Genomic DNA, 22,714 nt, shown 5'->3' on the forward strand with positions numbered 1-22,714 from the left:
TTATCACCAAAATTTTTATTGAAACACCTATTACACATAACTGCATGAAAGACCAGCAAAATATAACATATGTAGACCAGGCCACTATAGAACATTCTGTTTAGTGCACAATGCGTCTCTTGAATTATATAAATCAAGTATAACAAAACACACCAGCATCATGATTTACAAAGTAAATCTCAGACTTAAAGTGCAATTTTACTCTGAAAAGTAACTATATAAACAGCACTCTCTCACAGAAAAGATCTGTTCTGCTTGTGTATTTAGGGTCACATCAGATGACTTTAATGACTAAAATAAATCTTTATTGCTTTTTATTCCTGTCAGCCCTGCAGAACCAACATAGCTAAAGGAGAGAGAGGAATTCTGTTCTTTCCTGGGCATTATCAGTAGAATTGTTTACTAAAGTTCCAATCTGTTAGCCCAGTTAAGGCAGTGGGACTGCCCAGATGTCACTGATTTGGCCTACAGTATCTTTATTACCTATGATGATGCGTGAGATAGAAAGAACCTAGCTTGACTGTCAAAGTCCAAGGTGAGTTTGCATAGCTGCCAGTGAGAAAAAACATTTTTAATTATAAACAGATCACATTTGATCTGGAAATCACTGAGAAGAAATAAACATGGAACCTCTTAGTGCCAATTTCAGTCACTTTTCAAAGTTAGAAGTGCACTTTAAGGTAATGTGCTCACCTTATCACAAATATTTTTTATAAATACAGTATAGATGCTCTGAAGAAACCAATGGTTGCAAACTGGAACTAGCAGCAGCACACAGAGGCTCTAATCTAAAGCATAAATTAATTCCAGCATTTTTGTGTACATGTGGAGATGCCATGCATTGCTCACCTTGTCCAGAGCACTGAGAATCTCATGTTCTGATAGCATATCTGATCTGGTCAGTATGACAGACCTCTTGTTGTGGAGGATGCAGTTCAACAGTTTTCTCATACTATCTGAATAATAGCTCCTCAAGCCCTGGAACTTTTGATAAGGCACTTAATTCACACACACAATGGAGAGAGAGGAGTGTAGAATTCACCAGCATGACATTTATAGTGTTGTTCTAACTTACACACCCAATTTGCTATGCTCACTTCAGAACCAGACTTCTAGGAAAGAAAAATGACATGTGTAGATTACATTGGAGCCCTAGTCTCTCCTTATTCTTCCACCCTTCCAGTTACAAAAATTCTGGCTCAGAAATCAAATGTCCTCCTCTTTCCAAAGAAAGGGCCCAAATTAGTAAGAATCACAATGACACTCTTCTTAACGTTTAGCCATTAAACCATTCATTTAAAATGAATCAGACTATTATATACTCCAGATTTTGGAGTATGCTAGTTACTATGCATCAGTGATAGGAGAAGAACTGTAACAATTTTTTTTTTTTCCTTTTTCATGAGCAGACATTCCCAGGCTTTCAGTTAAAACACGACAGTGGAAGAAAGTGTAACTTTGCCTTGAAATGACCTTGTCTTTTGTTATAACACAATGAAGTGTTCAAAACATTTGTGTTGTTTATCAGTTTACAGTTTGAACAGGGAAACTAAACAGGTCAATTTTGCTTTCTGTTTCTAGTCAATTTCACTTTCTGGTTCTAATGCACTAGTGCCTGGCCTATAGGTACACTACAGCTTAAGCTGACATAAATTATGTCACTCGGGGGTCTGAATTAGCTACCCCTTGAGTGACATAACTTACGCCGACTTAAGCACCGGTGTGGATAATGCTATGTCAATGGGAAAGCTATGGCTGCTCGTGGGGGCTAGAGTAATTAAGCCCGATGGAAGAACTCTCTCCCGTCAGCTTAGAGCAGCTACACTAGAGAACTTACAGTGGCACACCCCTGAACGAATAAAGTTTTAGTCAAGGATATCTGTAACATCAGAGTTTATAAAACCCATTTTGTTTCATTTTTATTATGCTAAGTTTTAGGTATCAAACTGTAGCACTTGATGCATAATTGTAGGGCCTGCTCCTCCACTGTCTAGCATCTTTTGTTGCTGTTCATGTGCAAAGAGAGTGTAAAACAGCAGCACAGCTGAGTGGCAGCATTTTGCACCCACTTTACTCTCAATTTGCACAGCTGTAAATGACAAGGTAAAGGACAGTGGAGGAATCCAGTTCCTAAGGCCTTGTCTTCACTGCTAAAAAATGTCTATTCTTAGATTTCAGGATAATGAATGAGTGTCAGCTATCCTTGAGGTAAAAACACTGTGAAGACAAGTTACTTTAGGCCTTGTCTACACTGCCACTTACAGCGCTGAAACTTTCTTTGCTCGGGGGTGTGAAAAAACACACCCCTGAGCAATGCAAGTTTCAGCATTGTAAAGTGGCAGTGTAGACAGTGCTACAGTGCTGGGAGCTATTCCCGTTGCGGAGGTGGTTTTATTACAGCGCTGGGAAAGCTCTCTCCCAGCGCTGCAGCCACGACTACACAACCACATTAAAGCGCTGCTGCAGCAGCACTTTAATGTCAGCTGTGTAGACATATTAGCTGTACTGTGAGGTAGACTTGGGCTGTGTCTACACTGCCACTTTCAGTGCTAAAACTTTAGTTGTTCAGGGGTGTGAAAAAACACCCTCCTGAGCAACAAAAGTTTTAGCGCTGAAAAGCGCCAGTATAGACAGCACTTTATCGCCGGGAGATGCGCTTTGGGTGATAAAACTACCACCACTCATTCAGGGTGGGTTTTTTTTCTTTTTTTAATATCGCCAGGAGAGCTCTCCCCCAGTGATAAAGTGTGACTACACTGGCCACGTCACAGCGCTGCCATGGCTGCGCTGTAATGTGGGCAGTGTAGACATACCCTTGGTGAGGTCAACAGAGCTGATCTTTCCTAGTTTATCTTATGGTAAAACTAAATGCCGTGTCCTCACTGTGTCTTTACCTCAGGATAGCTCATGCGTGTTAGTTAACCTGAGGTAAAACATACTTTTGTTTTGTTTTTTTTAAAGACAAGGCCTGTGCTGTAAAAGCTCAATCCCCATACGCACAAAACTCCCATTGAATTCAATGGTACTTATGTACATACAAGGGCTACAGAATCAGACCTGATTTACTGGAACAGATTAAACATCTTCCCACGTTAAAGCATAAGGTTTTCACAGCATAACAGGCTAGATTACAGTGTCTGTTCCTGCTTACACCCCCTAGCATATTTCTGTAAAGGGGCCAGAATAACCTCAGCATTCCTGTCTTCACTTTCTGGACTATACAGGTTGTGTTTTTCAATGTAAGCCCGGACTGCATCAGGGACCAGGTAACGGACGCTCTGTCCTCTCCTCAGTGCTCTCCGGATCTTGGTGGAAGAGATGTCATTGGTGATCCACTCTTCAACCAGGTGAATGTTATTCTTGTGTTGCCAAAGCGTGTCAGATTCATAGATAAATTTCTGTGCATTGTTTCCAGCTCTGGTTATGCAGACAAGGCCATGGTTTGCCACAATTTCAGTGATGTCTTCCAGCTTCCACAGGTTGGGGATTCCAAAGGACTCCAGCATGTCAGCTCCGCAGAGCAGCTTCAGCTGTGGGACACCTAAAAAAAGGGAATGGAAGAAGATTCAGTTTTAGCCACTGCTATTTGCTGACTCAGCAAGGATGTTACACTACCTCTCCATATCCTGGGTATACTGAGGTAATGGGATGAAATTAAGAAAAGGAACATTCTGACAGTGTATTAGAAAAAACATCCTGATAATAAGTTTTATAGACTCCTAGACTCTAAGGTCAGAAGGGACCATTATGATCATCTAGTCTGACCTCCCGCATGATGCAGGCCACAAAAGATGTCCCACCTACTCCTGGAATAATTCTCTCCCTTGACTCAGCTGTTGAAGTCCCCAAATCATGATTTAAAGACTTCAAATCACTGAGAATCCTCCAGCAAGCGACCCCTGCCCCATGCTACAGAGGTAGGCGAAAAACCTCTAGGGCCTCTGCCAATCTACCCTGGAGGAAAATTCCTTCCCGACCCCAAATATGGTGATCAGCTGAACCCCGAGCATGCGGGCAAGATTCTCTAGCCAGACCCTCTGGAAAAAGTTCTCTGTAGTAACATTCGGACAGTGTATTAGAAAAAAACATCCTGATAATAAGTTTTTTTAGGCTATCCATAGAATAGTCTCCAAAGGGAGCAAAAAGCACTAGACAATTTATTCTAAGGAATGATCCTAACACTGGCCTTGTGATGAAGCAATCCACCATTGAAGATGAGAGAGCTCAAGGGGGGGGAGCTACAAAAGGGTTAAATACAGAAGGATATCCTAATTTTATTAAAACCTTAGATGACATTCCAAAGGGATTCCCCTTAGAGAAAGAGAAACCAAATACAGAGTTGAAGAGGTCTGTGGACCTCAAAAGCTTGTCTCTTTCACCAACAGAAGTTTGTTTGGCATGATAGTTATCTGCCCTTCATGGGTGGCTGGTGTTAGTAGGCTCTGGCCAGGGAAGACTAAGATGACAAATTATTTTTAAGGGATTAAAAAACCACATCGGGGAAAAAAAATCCATTGTGGAAAGTTGGAAGGGGCTTATTGGCTGAAACCAAAAGGGGTGGGTGGGCCCAAGATACTAAGAAACTGGCAAACTTGTTAGATCTTAGTTCATGCAGGTGCTCAGATTAAATAGAGATGAATAATAAAATTACATCTTTGTAAGAAGTAATAATCAATCTGGATGTTAGCTGGAATTTGTAAATCATGCTACTCCACTTTCATGGGGTTTTAAATTACACCCCTACTCCCATTTCTGGATATACAAGGGACTTCTGACTTATTGTCCTTCCTTTCCCTCATTGAATAAAAAGAGCCTATGACTCACAATTCCTTAACTTCAGCTGTAGTATGATAAATCTCAGTAAACTAAATGTTTTTTTTCCAGTTCAGATTTCTGTTATCCTAAGGATTATTGTAAAACCCGATTTCTTCACCCTGATAGTTTACTGTTATGAAGGAGACTACTGATTCACGCCATAAAAATCTAGATGTTTTATTTTCTTTACATTGTTCAATAGGGAGGTCAGAACCGAGATCTAATACCAGAAAAATGCTTCCCAATGGCAGATCACCATGGCCTGGAAATAAGTGTGTGTTGCTATGAGGATTTCTTTCGCAAACATACTAAACCTTTTGTTTCTGGACTCAGTTGATTCTTTTTAACAGGAATGTATCTATTTGCTTCCTGTTTTCTCTTTCGGCCTGGCTTTATTAGAGGTACAGCATTCTGCAGACTGTTAGCAGGATTAGAAGATGCAAGTTTCTGATGATGGTATCTACAAAATAAATAATTTTTTAAAGAGTATTAAAGTTGTGCGATAACATAGGGAAGAGAACCACCTACTGAATCATATTTCATCACTTCCTCCTGCAGTAGCACCCTGAGTTTTTCATAGAGGTCTCTTGAGAACTTCCTCAACCATGGGCTGTGAGATCTGAGTCCTGTGACTACCAACGTGCTGGAGCTAGACGCATCAGCAATTAAGTAAGTTTATTTTTTCAAAGGAAGAAATTAGATGGAGTTAGAGTGACACAAACCATATGGAGAGGAAAGGCAGACACAGGAGCATCATGGGGGTGAAGGAAGATTGAAAAATAGGCATTCCTTTAAGGTTCTCACACTGCTTTTAAACGTACAGAAAAGCAGCATGGTGCATTAGCAGAGCTTAGTGAGGGAAGCTTGGGCAGCATGGGCCCACTCTACTCTCGGCTCTAGTCACCATTATGAATCCCTCACTTTCTTCAATGCTAAAAAGTCATCAAAAAAAGTATGTAAATGATATGCCCTTGGAAATGTTAAAGTGTTCATAGTCTCAACATATATGTATGGGGGCTTAATCCCGCAACCCTTATTTATGTGAAAAACTCTTGCTCATATGAATAGTCCCCTTGACTTCCATGGGATTGTTCATGTGATTAAGAGTTGCAGAACTGACCCTTAGCCATTTAAACCATTCCTGTCCTGATCCTACTAAAGGAATAGGTGTCTTTTCAGTGTATGGCTATGCAATACCTTAGAACTTTGAGTGTCTCCAGCCACTCATTCTGGCTGCTCTCCCAGTCATCAACTTGCACCCAGTCTGAGCTTTCTGTAGCAAGCTTTGCCATGGTTACTCGGTGATTGGCGCTGATCAAACTTTTCTTCTTATATGCATCACCCACTGGGGAAATGATTCCTTTGATTACGTTGTATTTTCCTGCGTGACAAACACACCCACACAAAAACATAAAGAGTGACTGAGCAGATGTCAACTTCACTGTATTGTACATAAAGTACTTCATATGCATGGTCATTATGGTCTTTAAAAGAAGATGAATGCCATTTTCCCACAGAGCCCCGTTAGCCAATCCACTGGAACTGGAAAAGTGCTGTGCACTCTGGCCGATGTATGGAGCACAACTATGAAAGAGAATTTGAATCATGCTGCCAAGTGTGGATGACATAGACTATAAAATGCTGGTGTGATAGTCTCAGGGTTTGGGAAGGCTGTGACAGATTGACAATATGTCTGTGTCAAACTGTGAACTCCTTTTTGTTTTGTGGACCCCATTTTGTTTCTGGGTCTCTCTTTTGTATTATAACCCTTTGTTTTGAAGTGTGACCTTCATGTTGTATTGCAGCCTTCTTTGTGGATTGGAGCATCCATTTTGTAGCAGGGGCTTGACATCTAGTGGAATAACTATGTCTGAGAAGCAATGACAGAGCAATCAAGGGCTATCAACATTAAATGACTCTTCCCTAGTAGAATAATGTTTTTTCTGTCATTCAAAGACCCTAATGATAAGGGAGAAGCTGTAGTCCCAAAACTTACCCAGCTGAAGCACATAGACAACAGGGAGACAGAGATTGTTTTAAAAGAGGGTTGCTTTTCTCCGCAACGGGCCAGGCCATTGGCACATGCAAAATGACCAGTCAAAAGAAGGCAACAAAAGATGCATAGTTTAAGGATGCTGATCAAACCCAGGACTCACAGGGATGAGGGATGAGAGATGAGATGAGGGATGAGATTTGACTTTGGGTTGGGGGGTGCAGTCAGGATGTTGTTGTTTCTCAAAGATCTGTTACTCTTGAAAAGGCTAGAGAGTTAAGTGTCTGTGATTAAGAAATTGCTTTGCTAAGTCTGTGTTCCTTGACTATCTCCTGATTGACCCTGAAGGTTTTAATTAGAAACCAGGGCTACAACAGCCAGTTGGACTTGGGGGGGAATATATCTAAGCAACTGAGGGCTCAGGAAGGCTGAGGCATTGGTTCCAGAATGTGGGATCCTACTGACCAAGAAGGGTGTCAGACCCAGAGTCTACCTCTGGGAGCTTGTATGAAATACCCAGGGGTAGGAACAGTGACCAGTCACTACCCAGACCCAGGGAGGCTTAGAAACACATGGACCTAGGAGTTGGGGTTGCTTACAACAAACTGGTGCTGGTCCACAAGAGGGGACAAGAATACACTCTGACAGAGGCCACTGCCACAGATTTGATCTATTACTATGCTATATTCCCTGCAACTCTAGAAATTCTTCTTTGTCTTACTGGTAATTATTATCATGCATACACTCATACCCATCTCTACATCTTGTTAATTGGAATCCGAATATAGACACTGTCATAGCAAAGCAATCGCAGATACTCAGACATATGTACTCACCTAAACACACAACCACACACATCTCAGAGCTATACATTTTGAGTTAGCTAAGCTATTACTCCTACCTGTTTCATGCAAGTAGTCTTTAGCCAGTTCAAACAGCCTCAGATGCATGTTGGTGATTGGATTGAAAGAACCACAGGCCAGCAGAACGACTTGTGTCTTGTTATCTGGATTCTCCATAGGAGTTCCCTGAAGCCACAGGTCCAAATGAAGAACTTCAGAGTCACAGCCACAAACTACAGTAAGGGGAAAGGACAAAAAAGTTGTTTTCTGCTCCTATAGAGTTACTGAATAAAGCAGAAGATGGTTTGATTAGAAGTGAACAACCCATCATGCTAACATCAATGTTTGCTCTAGAATCTCTTACATGATGCTCCACCTTTGAAATTAGGAGGTTAACACCAGATGTAATTCTGCTACCTCCAGAAGGTGTAACAGAGAAAGTGCGACCAGAGAGACTGGATGGGGCAAAGGTGGCTATCTGCCACAAGAAGAATGAGGACTCTTGTGTGGGCCTTAAGTATGGGAAACATACAGTTGGGGCTACTCAGGGCTTCAAAGGATGTAGAAGGAAGAGAGCAGGGGAAGATAACATGAGATTTGTGTGTAATAGATAGCAATGTGACTGTACTAAGGGACAGCTCAGAGCTTTAGTAAAGAGTACTAAAGTGTGAAGTGTATATGGTGAATAATAGCAGCACTGCCATCCCAGCATTCAAAAAACATGAATCAGGCCCCTCAAAAATGATGAGATTTATCCTTTTGGAATGTTGGTCCTTTTATTTGCATTTGGCTTTCTGAGCCATTAGGGTGCAGTCAATTAATGTTTTCAATACACTTTTCTCCACAACCCCGAGGGCTAGAAAACATACTTTAAAAAAAACCCCAAAAAGCTAAGATTTTCATGCAAGCTCTTGATTCCAGTAGCTGGGGCTTTAATTAAAATAAACAAATAAATAAAAATCACAACACTCACAACAGAATTGTGAAAGTTGGCAACACTGCAAGTTATCCCAAACCTGTAAACTCCTATGTTCCTGTCTAAAGACATCAGCAAGTCTAAATTATTGTACCACCACTCTACCAGCTAACAGTTAATGACAGAGGGAGACCCACTAACTTCCTCATTTCCCTCCCAGCATTAGCTTGCATCATAATCACTGTGAAGATAATACATTCTGTGGGTGGCTAAGGTTAAAAAAAAAAAAACAGTGATGTATGGTATAATTAAGGTTTAAAGGTCCCAGTGCTTATTTTTTGGCAGACTTGCTAGTAAATATTAGTTTAATCAAGAAAAAAACAGAAGCATTGGGTGTTTTAAACACATTCATTAAATACTGGCTTCAGTCCACAATTACCAATGTATAGTATTTTAAGCTGTAATTCTTTTCTATCAAAACTACTACTCTAATTTAGTACTCTCAAGAAACATAGGGACAGATGCTTCACTCCATTACGCTGGTTTTACACCTATCGAACATGGTTCTGTCCAGGGTGATCCATTCATTAGTGATCTATGAACTAGATTATTGCAACTCATAGTTAGGAGTGGAACCACACATCCTGAAAAAAGCTCCTATTGGTATAAAATACCAGTCTGCTTAGCTGCGCAAGCTGCCATAAATGCATCACTCCAGTGTTCACTTTCCTACTGTCTTCCCAATTAATACAGAAACTGCTTCAGATTGTGTCCTGATTTTCAAAATCCTCCATAGGACTGATCTAAGTACTGAGAAATCATGTCTCCCTCTGTGACTGTGACTTCCTACGACAGCTATATTCAGGTGAAACAATTAAACTATAGATCAACAGGAAGAAGTTCATGAGTCTCGGAAACAGAACTTTTGTAGGAATTGGACCTTGACTATGAATCCTTCTGCAAGAGATTAGAACAAACATATCCAGAACTAAATGCAAAATTCATTTCTTTAGCTTAGCTTTCCCCAAAAAAGTTATTCACACAGAAAGATACACAACACAGCACACATACAGACAGACAAACTATAAGCTATTATTCTCTTACCACTGTGAAGGAAGAGAGAGAGATTGTTATTTTAAAATATTTGGGAGGCATTCAGATACATGGGCCTCCATTACTGTAGCAACTATGAAAATACCAAATCACCGCGTTTAATACAGAAAGCAGCTCAAACATTACTACATTTGGACACAAAAATATAGCATCTAATGAACGATCCAATTTACCTGAACGTAGTGACAATGAGTCTATTAGTTGTATCATGAGGAACAAAATCTTTTCTAGTCACCTTTATCAGCTCTTCCTACCGAGACTGAGAGCACACAAAATTCCTTTGCTGGCAGCTTTGCGATTTGACCACAGGAAACAGAAGAGCTCCTCTTAGCTCTGAAGGTGAAGTTATCACCAGTTTACTTGTTCTCTTTGCTACTGTTCCATTCAGACTGATCTATCAAAATTCTTTATATTACCATTCAGCTCCCTGCCTCTCATCTTCTATAATGTAAGCAATTTCCCTTTTTAAATTAAAAGAAAACAGAGAGAAAAAAAAATCACTGTTCCTGGAGCCTCATGAATAGTTCAAAGTATCTAGACTTACTATTTAACAGCAATATCAGAAAGTAAATCAGGACAAACAAATTGAGTAAATATCCTTTCAAAATGAGGAAAAGAAGCTGTAACATTAAGCCTAGTTTGCCACTAAAACTTAAATACATAATTCAAGATTCTTCAGTTTTTTTCCTGCAACACTGCTAGTGGTTCCAAATTAAAGGATACATCTTGAAGTTCTTATTCAGCTTTTACTCTACCTTTACTTGTGCAATACTTCCAATGATTTTGTTAACGTTTTTTCTGAATAAAGATTTCAGGATTTTGCCCAACTGAAGAGCCTGTTTTCCCTCAAAATTTTAATGGAAATCCCATGCACACAACAAATGAATATAAAAACTAAATATGAAAGACAAAGGATCTGCTCTTAGCCACAGTGGTGTAAATCTAGAGTAACTCCATTGGTTTAAAAGGAACTGTTCCCTATTTACAAGTTTGTAACCATGAGCAGAATCTGACCCACATAGACTGAATCTGTTACAGGAACTTCCTCTCCTGGAGCTGCTCGATCTTTGAGTGTGGTGTAGTGGTTTGGGTACAGCATGAAGAAGCTAGGGTTCCTGAGTGTGCCTCCAACTTGCTAGGTGGCCCTGGGCAAGTCTCTTGGCCAACTTTTTCAAAAGTGGGCTCTGATAGTGAGAGTCTGAGTTCTTGGTTGTTCCCGTGTATTTCCCAGGGGTAGTGTACAGCAGGGCAATCACTTGACCATGCTAGTGTCAGTGCCATCCCTGTAAAAGTGCAAGTCTCTTCCTTGCAGTGGTTTGCATCTCCTGTCCGGGAGCGTGTGAGCTGCTTGCACACACTAGTGTGACCAGGGACAGCTGCTGGTGAGCCTGCCCCAGTGGTTTCTCCGCTGTGCTTCCTGGCCCAGTTGCTGGCCATGGCCTGCTGGTCTCGCTTGTTGTGGCCAACTAGATGGTGGTGAAGGGCTCCCAGTGGTGCATGGTGCGCTTTGCAAGCTATGCAGATAAGTCTCCATGCCTGGGGGCAGACACTGCCTGGCTGGGGTGAGCGGCGGCTGCAGGAGCAGCAGCGTTGGGCTCTCAGGGAGATCAAAGGGGATGGGGGGCATCATAGCCATGCAATTTGGGAGCTTAGGGGGCAGAGCACAGTGGAGGAAGGGGGGAGCCAGATTTAGGAGTGGCACCCTTTTGCCTCCCCCTCCCAGCTGGAGCAACACACATGAAGCTCTAACTATGACTCACCCCACTAGCCCTGGGGAGGTAAATAAGGCGCTAAGAGCATGGGGGAGGTATAAGGTGCCCACCCATTGCAAAACTGCTACTGCTAATTGTGGTCGCCTGTATTTTTCCCAATAACTCCCTCAGAGCTGGAATCCTTATAGGGGCCACCTGGCGACAAGCTCCTGTTGCAGGCATGGGCACATGCCGAGCTAAATTCATCTCCACTGTAACTTACTTTACAGGATCATATTAGGAATGAATTTGGTCCAAGGCATCCATAGTATGTAAGTGACAGCCACAGCCAGACAAGTGTCATGAGGTGAAGTAAGGCAGGATCCAGGAGCTAGGCTTTTTTTAATCTGAGCCTAGCAAATCACTGAGAAGCCACATCAGATGTGCTGAACACCTAAAGCTCCTCAAGACTCCCATTGTAGTTGTGGGTGCTCAGCACATTTGAAAAATCAGACATCAAGTGGGTATGTAAGAGATGGTGAACTGGTTGAGAAATGGAGTCCATTGCAAGAGAGTGAGGAAGACACTGTATGGAAGGCCAACTTGGGGAGCAAAATATTGGCCCATCTGGGCTTTATTTAGGTTTAACCCATCCTTGCTTCCATAGATACCACTGTAGTTAAACAGCTGGAGGAAAGCTCTAGTTTCTGTATTGAAATAACTCCTTTCTATCCCATAAACTTTTTTATCTAAGCTGTGTCTCCTCTCTTTGCCCCCCCATCCCCATCCCCATCCCCCAAGAGTAGTGGTGCAACCACAGATATGGTTAGGATGTCAGTACAAGTTAAGATTTTTATTTTGTTCTTTTAAGGTGGGTTTTTAAATTTTTTTTAACCTTTACTAAAATATTAAGGGGGGGGAGAGACTGGGGCATTATATTACCCCCAATTAAAAATTAGCTATTCTGCACTAATCCTGACAATTCTCATTACAATAAAGGGACTCTGTGCTTATGGTGACCTAAGGGAAGTAAGCTCCATTCAGGTGAATGCTGGGCTTTTGAAATCCAAGAGCAATTGATAGCAGAAATGAACTACAGGGCATAGAATTCTGTCACTCTTACCAGCCATGTATTGCTGGAATTAAAACCTCTCAAATGGCACTTCTCCCAGCTTCTTGAACATCTGATCAGCCCAGCTATGATTCATTACTGCCTGACTCACATGGCCTACCCCACCTGAGCTAATGAGTGTCCAAACACCATCACAGTTTAGATTGTAAGCACAGTTTTGTTTTAGGGCTATTTAATAGGGGTGTATGTATCCACGGCAGAAAACAGAGCAATAGTTTAGAATCTCTTAAGTCCAGTAAAGGAGCAAAAATAATTAAAGCCTGAATTCTTTATCAAAAGGGTGAAGGGTTGTGTACAGGGTAAATTGAGATATTGTTTATTAGCTTTTAATTATTATTATTTCTGAAAGGTGAAGTTAGTGCTTCTGAACTAATAAAACGAATGGCACTGACTATAGCCACACAATGCTCCTCAATCCCGACTCACAACATCCTTGTCTTCTGAGCAGAGATCTATAGCAATGTGGTACTTTTGTTAATGTGTTCAGATCCAGGTAGATTTCTAAAGACTAGGATGAGACCATTAAACTACTTTTATTTGTGAACCAAATTAAGATTCTAATCCAGTTCTCCAGAGGTGAAACTTCAATGTTTAATTCACTGAAACACTTAGCCTCCATTGCCACTTAAAAGAGCTACTAATATTTAAAGGCAAATGTTGATTTTTACAAGATATACAGTAGTGCATACCTGTATCACAGGGTAGAATGGTGCTCTCAACATATACAATATAAAATACCTGTTTCCAGATACAGTAGCAAATTTGGCATAAACATCAAATAGATATTGACTCTCTAGTGGGAAAGGAATAGAAGCTTGTGAAGAGAGGCCTACAAAATATAAAAATGGTCCAAATCAGGTTGGGACTAAAATACTGAAAAGCTTTGAAGGGAATATGCTCATAGGAGAGTATCTGGTAGTGTTAGACCATGTTTAGACAAACAGATGATGGAATCAAATTTTCTATTATAACATCACATCGTCAGGAGACAAAGGCCTTGTCTACATTGAGAGGATCTGGATGATACAGTGGTAAAAATTCATGCAGCAATATGCCCTTCTGCTTGCACCATTGCTTGCAAAAGTGGAGCTGTGTTGATGCTACGTGGCAATGGGAGAACTCCTTAAAATTCTCAGTGCAGTTAAGGCCTTTGTCTCCAGATTAAGGTTTGCTGCTGCAACATCATGTAAAATACAAATTCAGTTCATCTAGAGGCATCGTCTAATAGTACCATGTCCCTTCCTATGAAAATGGTCCCCTCAGATCTTTTAATTTTGGACTTTCTAAGTTATTCCCAAACTGCTTGGGAATTGTTGGGTGCTCAGTACCTTTGAAATGTGGTTACAAGTCCTTTGCCAGCTTTAAATATGGGACCAAGAGTTGAATGCCTCAGGTAACCACGTAACAGAGTTGTGTATTGGTGGAATATTTTACTGTGTAGTAAGTAATGAATAATAATGTGACTCATGTCATTTTCTTCTCAGTCAGGTTATAGTGTTTGTTTTTGGAATCACTATTCTGCTCCTTCAGCTCTGCATCCTACAGCGGTACAAAAAGGCTTAATTAGTAAAACTTGTAGAGGTTAATTTAATGCATGCATGATGAATTTTGAGAGGGAGAAATGAAGCAGGTTTCTTACCTAAAGAGCTGATTTGAGTATTCTGAGATGTTCTTGAGAAGAGCGAAATCATAGCCTGTCCCATAGTTTCTGTTCCCTTTTGACAAGGAGACTGGCAGCTGTTTTCACTCCCCTGAAGATCTGACAGCACAAACCTGAAGGACTGAAAACTCCAATAAAGGACGTGGCAGGAAAGGCCTGTTGAAGTTTTAACTAGGTGGTACCATTTTCAACTCCTGTTTCTATATCAGAAGCCTGCTCATTTAAAGTAAAGTAGTGATGGCAGGGTGGTCCTGCAGCCTGTATTTTGGAAATCAGCAGCAGTCCAGTGTCACCAAAAGTGCCTGATAAGCATCTCTATGATGGGAGGGTGACAACTGAGATAAGTCAGGTATAAATGGTACATGTAACAGGAGGAAGAAACATCCTGCTATTTCTTTCAAGCACATCTTCTGTTAGGAAACCTCTACTGAAGTTTCTCTGTGTTGGTGAGACAGAGATCTTTCTACTGAATAAATATAGAAGGATGAGACGATGGATATAATTTGGTACAGTGAAATTTCTACTAAGGTCCTCCTGTCTGATAGATAACTCCTTGTATGAAGCCATTCAATTATCCCCAAGGTTTTTAATATGGTTTTGTTGAACTTGCAGTTAAAATATCCTCTATTGACAATTGATTTTACTGGTCCATTGGGTGGCTACCTGAAGCAACTTTCATTGTATATTTAAAAGTTGCTGGGAATAATACCATTCCAGGTTGAGCCTGGAGTTGCTACTCTAATGCTTCGCAGGCTTAAATCTAACATTCCTGCCATTCTTTGGTTTGTATCAAAACCTTAATGCTATTTTAGAATAATGTTCTCTAACAAGAGACTAATGTATACATCTGAAATTTGCAAATACAGACATTTGGAAACGCAATATTAGCTTTGTCTAGTAAAATCAAAATTAAAAAAGGATATTCATTCAGTGAATATTTAACTGATTTCTTGGGGTTGCTTTTCAGATCGAGCTTGTCCCAGTACTGCAGCCAGCCACTTTTTAACAAGTTGGTGGTAGTACGTTTACTTTCTTCACCATTGATGAGTTCTGCAGGTGTCCGGGTTTTTACAGTGAGATCCGTGGGACAGCAAAGAAACAGGGCTTGATTCTCCTGTCACACTGGTGTAAATCAAGAGTAACTCCACTGAAGCAGGAGCGTGTGAAGGAATTTAAATTTGACCCTTTTTTTGGGGGGGGTGGCACAGAAGCTCGCTCTCCCCTCTCCTCACCTGGCCCCAGGAGGAGCTCACTGCCCGCCCCCCCACCCCCCAGCACTGGGAGAAGCTTACTGCCCCCTCTCCCCACCCAGACCCTGGGGAGAGAGGACTCCCCCAGCTCCAGGGCTGGAGCTCTTTCCCTGTCATAGCCCTGGGGTAGGGGGAGTCCTCTCTCCCCGCTGCAGTCCCAGGGCAGGGGAGTACTGTATTCCTCGCTGATTATTGGGGGTGCCCCTGCTTGCTGCCCCCTGTGCACGCCCCTGCACTGAAGTCAGTGGAGATATCAGTGTAAAGAAAATTGAGAGAAGAATCAGGCCTGTGATACTCCCCTGATTCTCTTACAGGCAGTATACTCAATTATGTAATTCAAGGGTCATGAAACAGCACTGAGATGCCAGGACTTGAGAAGCAGGCTGAGAAAATCTACATCCATTGTCAAAAAGAGTTTATGTATCTGACTTATCTGTGATACAACAGCTATGTTTATTACCACTTCTGTCCTTCGACCCTTCACACATACTTGGATTACATCAGATATCTGGCTGTTTTGGATCCAGCAGGAACACACCAATTGTCTGAGAGAGATGCACTGGTGTTATGAAGATAGCTTAGGAAGAGAAAATGAGGGTGAACAATATGTGGCTGATTAACTTAGTGGCTTTTTAACTTTTCAACATATTTTAGGTAGTTAGTTCTGTGTGTCAAGCGTAGTGATAAAATAATTTGCCTCTCTCTAGCTACGCTTTTTAGAAGGCAAAGGTTGTATAGACTGGTTCTGCAACACAGTGGACAAGATAACGATTTCTCAAAAGAGGGAAGCTTATCTTCTTGAAGTTTCTCATTGGGAAGGAGTTTAAAGAAGTGTTATCTTGATCATTCTCCTATCTTTCCAGGGCTGGCTTTGGTGCTTACTCTTGTGGAGCCAATTCCATAGGAGCTCAAGGTGGTCTGTGTATTCAGGAGTATAGGATCCTTTATTGAAGGAGTCTGTACTGTTGTATTAATTGCCTTGACTACACAGTATGTTTGTATTCAAGCCTTCATTCCACTTCTGATTTTAAGATTTCTAAAGCAAAACTAATGTCTACTTAATTTTAATAGGACCCTTTGGTTTCTAATAGCTCTTAAATGAATCATAGAATATCAGGGTTGGAAGGGACCTCAGGAGGTCATCTAGTCCAACCCCCTGCTCAAAGCAGGACCTGAGTATTTTAACAAACTCCTAGTCTCAGCAGTGCCATAATAAAAATGTTGTTATAGTTACAACTGGTATACTTAGTTGAATAATTTTGTTTCACTATTATCTTTTATAATTAATTGCAGGCTCTCTGCATTTTTCAGTTAGAGGATGGATTGCTGGGCATATAAAATGGAACAGAATAATCAAAAACTAGGAAAATATTAGCCTAATTTTGAAATTAGTGAATTAGATTAAAAATGGTGGAAGCATGTTTTCTGCACCTTCAGACTTCTTCTAGTCATAATGTCAGAAATAAGTATTGCTACTCCTTTCATTTATCAATTTAAAACACGGACAAACATTGCTACAATGATAACAAGAAGTCTCTCTCACAGTTGCTTTCTTACACAGGCCAAAACTAGCCCAAACTTTAGGATCTGTCTCTGATGCTGTCAGTGAGCACTGTGACTTCAGCAGGTACTTTTAAAGTTTCTTTAAATGAGAAATTAAACCTTTTCTCCTTCATAGAATCAGGGCTGGCTCTAGGTATTTTGCCGTCCCAAGCAAAAAAACAAAAACAAAACAAAACAAAACACCTCCAGAAGCGCAACTGCCAAAGCAAAACAAACAAAAAAAAGGTGGCCGGAATGCCGACCCTGAAATTGTGCCGCCCCAAGCATGTGCTTGGTTTGCTGGTGCTTAGAGCCGGCCCTGCATAGAATTAGCTTTACACATTTCCCTGAAATACTGATCTACCTGACAGTTTAAAGATATGGGTATCTAAATTAATTAAAGGGCACTGTCAAGCAGTTAGGCCAACATTTAGATTTTGTTTAAGTGAAACCTAAAAAGAATATGTTCTATTACATTCCTTTAAAATTTAAATAAAATGTTTATTTAAGTGTTCTACTGAAGTCCTGGAAACCTAAACAGGACAGCATGGTGTTAGCATGTAAGAGGAAAAGCTGATTATAATTATAAGTAAAAATGACCAATCTATTTTTGTTGTGGAAGCTTCATTAAGTGAAAATAATAAATCAATAGCACTGATGAAGCGTGATTCAGATTTCTTAAATGTTCAGTTTTAATCCAAGGTGTGGTGGGTAAAATAAGTATGAATGACCATACATGCAGAGTAAATCCTTTTCTACTAATTAAATTTCTTTTCACTTGTCTTCCCACCCTTTCCTCACCCTAAATATGTCTTAGTGTTCTTTGTGGCAATCTGACTTGCCAGTCTGGCTTCTCCTGGACTGATTCTGAACAGACTAAAACTGGAATACGTTATAAGCTAGTCTCCTGTTGTAGTTGTCTGTGTCCTCTATGCAAAGTACTGAATATTCCGTCATTGTTCCCACAGCAACATCCCTGCCTGGAAAATTCTCACGAGGCCACTCTTCAGTAGGAAGGGGGTGAAGAAATTAGAAATGTATTGATCCTTGTAATAGTCACAGTGAAGAGAATTTCAAAATGAGAGAGATTCATAGCAAAGTCTTTAACTATCAATATATACAAACATCAGGGGGCTCTTGAATGGAAACTGCAGGGCTTTGGAGTCCTTATGAGGTTCACTCTGTGTCAGTACTTTTCAGTGCTTTCAAGAGTTTTTACACAGAATTTTTCAAATCCTCTTCCTTATTAGCACAAAACAGTTAGCAGGCAAGGACATGAAGGGTTTGGTGCCACTTTGAGTGCAGTGCTTGCACTGGCATCAGCTGGAAGAGTTACTATGGAAACAGCTATGGAACAGGAGAAGGAAGGAGCTGGACTTGCCTTTGTAATGCATAAAGCTCCAATTTCAAAGAAGAAAGTGACTCAGACTGCAGACCTGAATAGGGTAGATTTCCTGCTCCTAAAAAAAGGGGAAAAATAATCAGAAACTTAAGGATGAAAATATAGGGTGCCTTTTTCGGCAATGGGATCAAATGACCTTTTGCATCATGGCAGCTAATTTTAGTCTAGAAAATCAGGCAGCTATTAAACTGCATCATAAACTTGCCTTCTAACTCGTGTCTCTTTAATAATTGAGGTATTTATAGGCAAGATCTGATTATTCACAAATACTCTCAATTTCTTAATTCCTGCTGACATCTGCAGTTTAGCAACATTTCCTCAGGAAACCTGTGTGTGCTGGCATAGAGAGCAGAAGGGCTGAAATCTAATACCATTGTGTAATACGCATTTTCTGATCCTGTAATTTTTAAAACTAGTGGCACATTTAGAACTGGGGTCCACTTAGTATGAAGTGACCTTCACCTTTATATTCCAGCAACATTCTGATCTACTTTGTTGAAAAGTGGTGCCTTGTACAAAGGGAAATGAATTAGCTTTTCCTAGCAGAGAACAGTAATGTGGGACTCCAGTAATTCTTACAGCCCATCTACTGTCACATTGTCACATTCAACTGTTCACTCTAAGTTGAAACTATTTAAGAAATTAATGTGTTGTTGAATTATGGACTTCTTATTCCTTAAGCTTTTTAGAGAAATCAATAAAAAGGATACAAGTTATTCACTGGTGTAACTCCATTGGTCTCAGGGTTGAATTTGGCCCAAAGGCTTTTTAAAAAGTCATTCTTATAAAGAGAAATTAAAAAATTTCAGAAATTCCTGTGATAACTAATGTAAATTATTTCATTTCAGACAACTTTTAGAATACCTCACAGTTACTCTCATTCATCACAATTGTACATGTCTTTCCTCTATGAAGAACTGCTCACTGCCCTGGAATAATCAGGAACAACTCAATTAATTTCAGTGTTCTTTTACAAAAAGGACTTATTTGAAGCCTTTACTGTTGCAGATTTCAAAGCCCCTTACTTCTACTACAAATCTGTGGAAATGATGTTGCCTAATTTAGATTGGGTAGGCATTCAGGGTGACACTTAAAATGTAACTTGAGATCAATATGTCTTATGTCTTGGAAAAAAATGTTCCTAAAAACTTGTTAAAGGAAGCTAGCTAATACCTACACCTATCTTGTTTACATAAGTAAATCTCAAATGTGTACTGTTTTGTAACTCTCTAGAAAACTTGTGCTGGTTGAGGAAATAACTTTTATAGAATATTGGTTTATGTATTGTAGGAATAATCTTTTGAATCTGTTGCACAAAAACATTAATCCATTTCTCCTGATGTTTACTTTAACTGTTTTCATATTAGGGTTGCCTTAAGAAAATTTGGATAAAACTCTATATTGTGTTTTTAGGGACAGTTGATAATTAAAGAAATAAATTGTATGATTCTGCCCCAGAACATGCTAAACAACATTTTCAGTATTTCTCTAGCTGTGATTTAATCTTTTTGACTCCAACATTAAGTGGGCCAGTCCTGTTCAGTAACTAACAGCTCATGCTTAAAGGAAGACACTGAGATTTTTAAAACTTATTCTATACTATTTCTAAATAGTAAAGAAGCAGTGCCTGGCACTTAGATCAGGCAACTGGATATGAAGACTCCTTGATGCTATTGCCAGTTCTTACTTGCTTTATGACCTTGGACAACTCACTCACTTAAACTTCTTTACCTCAAGTTTAGTCATCTGTCAAATGGAGATAGCTATACTTACTGAACTCAGAGGGGTTGTGAGGCTTTATTAGTGCATGAGCACCATGTGAGGGACACCTGGAAGATGCTATAGCAGTGCAAAGTATCATCAAGAGATTAACACAGGCCTGTACTTATTCACTGATTTATTGTGCCCCTCTTGTAAATCCTTATAACACTCAAGAAACTTGCCTCTCAAGGAAGAAGTTGTTACAATGATTAAAGATAACTAATGAAATTTAGTATCAAGTAGAGCCAGCTTACAATACATTCTCCAGGTTTGTTTATTTGTTTTGTCTATGTGAAAGAGTGAAATCATCACTAAAAGGTGTGTGAATCTTCCCCAAAATGACAAATACTCCTCCACTCCACCAAGATGGCCCACTGCTTGGATTAAATCAGCTCAGGGTTGAAGAACAGCTGTTTAAAGCTGGAGCTGAGCAAGATGGAGCAGAGGAAAGCACTATGGGAGTCTGCTGTCTCCTTTAGTTGGAGGAACGTACCCACAATTGGTCAGTTTGATCTGTAGTTTAGGATTCCTCCCTGACTCGTAAACTCTCACAGTGCTATGATAAACAATGTTGTCTACCATCTCTGGTTGCCGATAAGACTCCATTTCATCCAGACCAGATGATATAACCGGCATGCCTTTATCACCTATTGGCTGGATTGCAGCAATACAATATATCTGGGCATAAAACTCTTGGACTACAGGAAACTTCATATGGGTACACATACATGCACTAGCTTTGCTTGAACTAGTGTTCTAAAAATAGCACTGTGGTCATGGCGGCACAGACAGCAGGTCAGGCTAGCTGCCCCAATACAATCTTGCTTGACCCCCCACTCAGTAGGTACATGGACTGCTAGCCCAAGCTGCTACCCTTGCCACACTGCTATTTTTAGGTGCCAGCTTGAGCATAACTAACGTATACGTCTACCCAAGTTGGGAATCGCACCACCCAACTGCTGAGTAAATGTGCCTGCAATTTCTTCCGTGGGAAGAAGATGAGAGAGAAAATAAATGACACGTGACAAATGTTAATCAGATAATCTAATGCAGTACTGGAAGGCACTCAGATGCTACTGTGATGAGGGTGCTACAAGAACCTCTATAGAACAAGAGAGCCTCCTGCTCTGAATGTCCTTAGAAAGGTTAATCATTGTACCAACTCAAGTAATCTTTTTCCTCATAATAAAGTTAAATTATGTATTATCATTTAAGACTGTAAGGTACTGAATTAACACTATCAAAATTATTCCAATGTGACCACAAACAATATTTAAACACTCATACCAGTAAACAATAGTTCTTTGTTTTTTATCCACTTTCTCTCATTCACGTTCACAAAAGCCAAATCCTTGGCATGTACTGATGAAAAAGGTTCTTATGCATTTGTATGTACTTAGTTTAACAAAGTTGAGGTGAGTTACACAACATCCAACTATTTTCATGCCCATTACTAAATAAGACATTGAAAATCTCTAAGGATATCTGAGAAGGATAAACAAAATGACTTAAATAATATTAGTTCCCATGGGGATTCTTTGTAAATTGACATTGTTAAGGTAGATGTTCAAAAATTCATTGGGGCAAGCAATAAAAACATCTATAGAATACAGAATAGCAGCCGTGTTAGTCTGTATCCGCAAAAAGAACAAGAGTACTTGTGGCACCTTAGAGACTAACAAATTTATTAGAGCATAAGGTTTCGTGGACTGCATCCGAAGAAGTGGGCTGCAGTCCACGAAAGCTTATGCTCTAATAAATTTGTTAAGTCTCTAAGGTGCCACAAGTACTCTTGTTCTTTTATCTATAGAATACACTCTGCTTTTACTAAAAACCTTGTTTTGTTAATACCAAAAAAACCTTGTTTTTGTTGCCACTTTCTTTTACCAAGGATTTTGTATTTGGTTTCAGTAGGAGAAATTGACAAAAAATATACTGTACACATGCATGCTATATAGGTGACATTTTCAATAAGTGCAGCCCATACTGGTAAAAGTCCAGGACTGTTGTATAGTGATGCTATGCGTTGTTAAACAACTACCACCTTCCATCCCAGAGGTGGAGTATTTCAGCGTGGGACGAAGTGATACTGAGAACAGCCAGGCTAATTTGGGGCCCAGTCCCACAAACCTTATTCCTGCATGTAGTCTTTGCTCATGCAAGCAGCTCCACTGATGGGATTTACTTGTGTGAGTAAGAATTGCAGGAGTAACCTACAATCATTTGTAAACGCCTTTGGCCAAACAGGCTGTGTTTCACTACCCCGTGGCAGCGCTTGTTTTCGTTTTAGTCATACAGCGGTAAGGGGAACTGACTGAAACATTGGCAGCGCGCTGAGAGGGAAGTCCCTTGCCAGCTACAAGGCCACCGGAGGGGGTTGAGGCCCCTTCTGTAGCCAGAGTTCCCCAGGTGCCGCCCTGCTCCCTTCCCCACACAGGGTAACCCAGGCGCGGCCCCTAGGCTCCTCGCCCCACCGAGGCCCCCCTCAAGCTGCTTACCCGGCTGACAGGCGCCGCCCAGCTCCGCGGGGAACGGCCGGAGGGCCGGATCCACTGTGACCCGGGATGCCAGGCGCCGACGGGACCGCCCGGAACAGC

The 22,714-nt window shown here is 40.6% G+C and overlaps 1 protein-coding gene across 6 annotated transcripts; it reads right to left on the reverse strand.

Annotated features, from left to right (window-relative positions):
- On the reverse strand, positions 1-22,694 carry NMNAT1 (nicotinamide nucleotide adenylyltransferase 1). 6 transcript variants are annotated; one of them, XM_054008894.1, is made up of 6 exons: positions 22,616-22,671; positions 18,336-18,414; positions 7,710-7,883; positions 6,013-6,196; positions 5,130-5,275; positions 1-3,541 (listed from the first exon to the last, which is right to left on the reverse strand). In XM_054008894.1, the coding sequence occupies exons 2-6, from the start codon at positions 18,346-18,348 to the stop codon at positions 3,129-3,131; spliced, it is 930 nt and encodes a 309-aa protein (XP_053864869.1). In that variant the 5' UTR covers positions 18,349-18,414; positions 22,616-22,671; the 3' UTR covers positions 1-3,128. The 6 variants fall into 6 exon arrangements, with proteins under 6 accessions (XP_053864869.1, XP_053864870.1, XP_053864867.1 ...); XM_054008895.1 differs by lacking the exon at positions 18,336-18,414 and having other exon boundaries at positions 22,616-22,694; XM_054008892.1 differs by lacking the exons at positions 18,336-18,414; positions 22,616-22,671 and adding an exon at positions 14,142-14,298.
- Between the last annotated feature and the right edge of the window lie 20 nt (positions 22,695-22,714).

Source organism: Malaclemys terrapin, chromosome 19 (assembly GCF_027887155.1).
Source record: "Malaclemys terrapin pileata isolate rMalTer1 chromosome 19, rMalTer1.hap1, whole genome shotgun sequence".
Taxonomy (NCBI): Eukaryota; Metazoa; Chordata; order Testudines; family Emydidae; genus Malaclemys; species Malaclemys terrapin.

Bases quoted from the DNA above. Each gene is read 5' to 3' on its own strand.
- NMNAT1 (XM_054008892.1), bottom strand. From the start codon at position 14,205: ATGGGACAGGCTATGATTTCGCTCTTCTCAAGAACATCTCAGAATACT. The intron at 5,276-6,012 runs GTATTGCATAGC...TTTATTTTGTAG, and splicing joins GAGACACTCAAAGTTCTAAG to ATACCATCATCAGAAACTTG. The intron at 3,542-5,129 runs GTTTAGTATGTT...CCCTTTTTTTAG, and splicing joins ACTGAGTCCAGAAACAAAAG to GTGTCCCACAGCTGAAGCTG.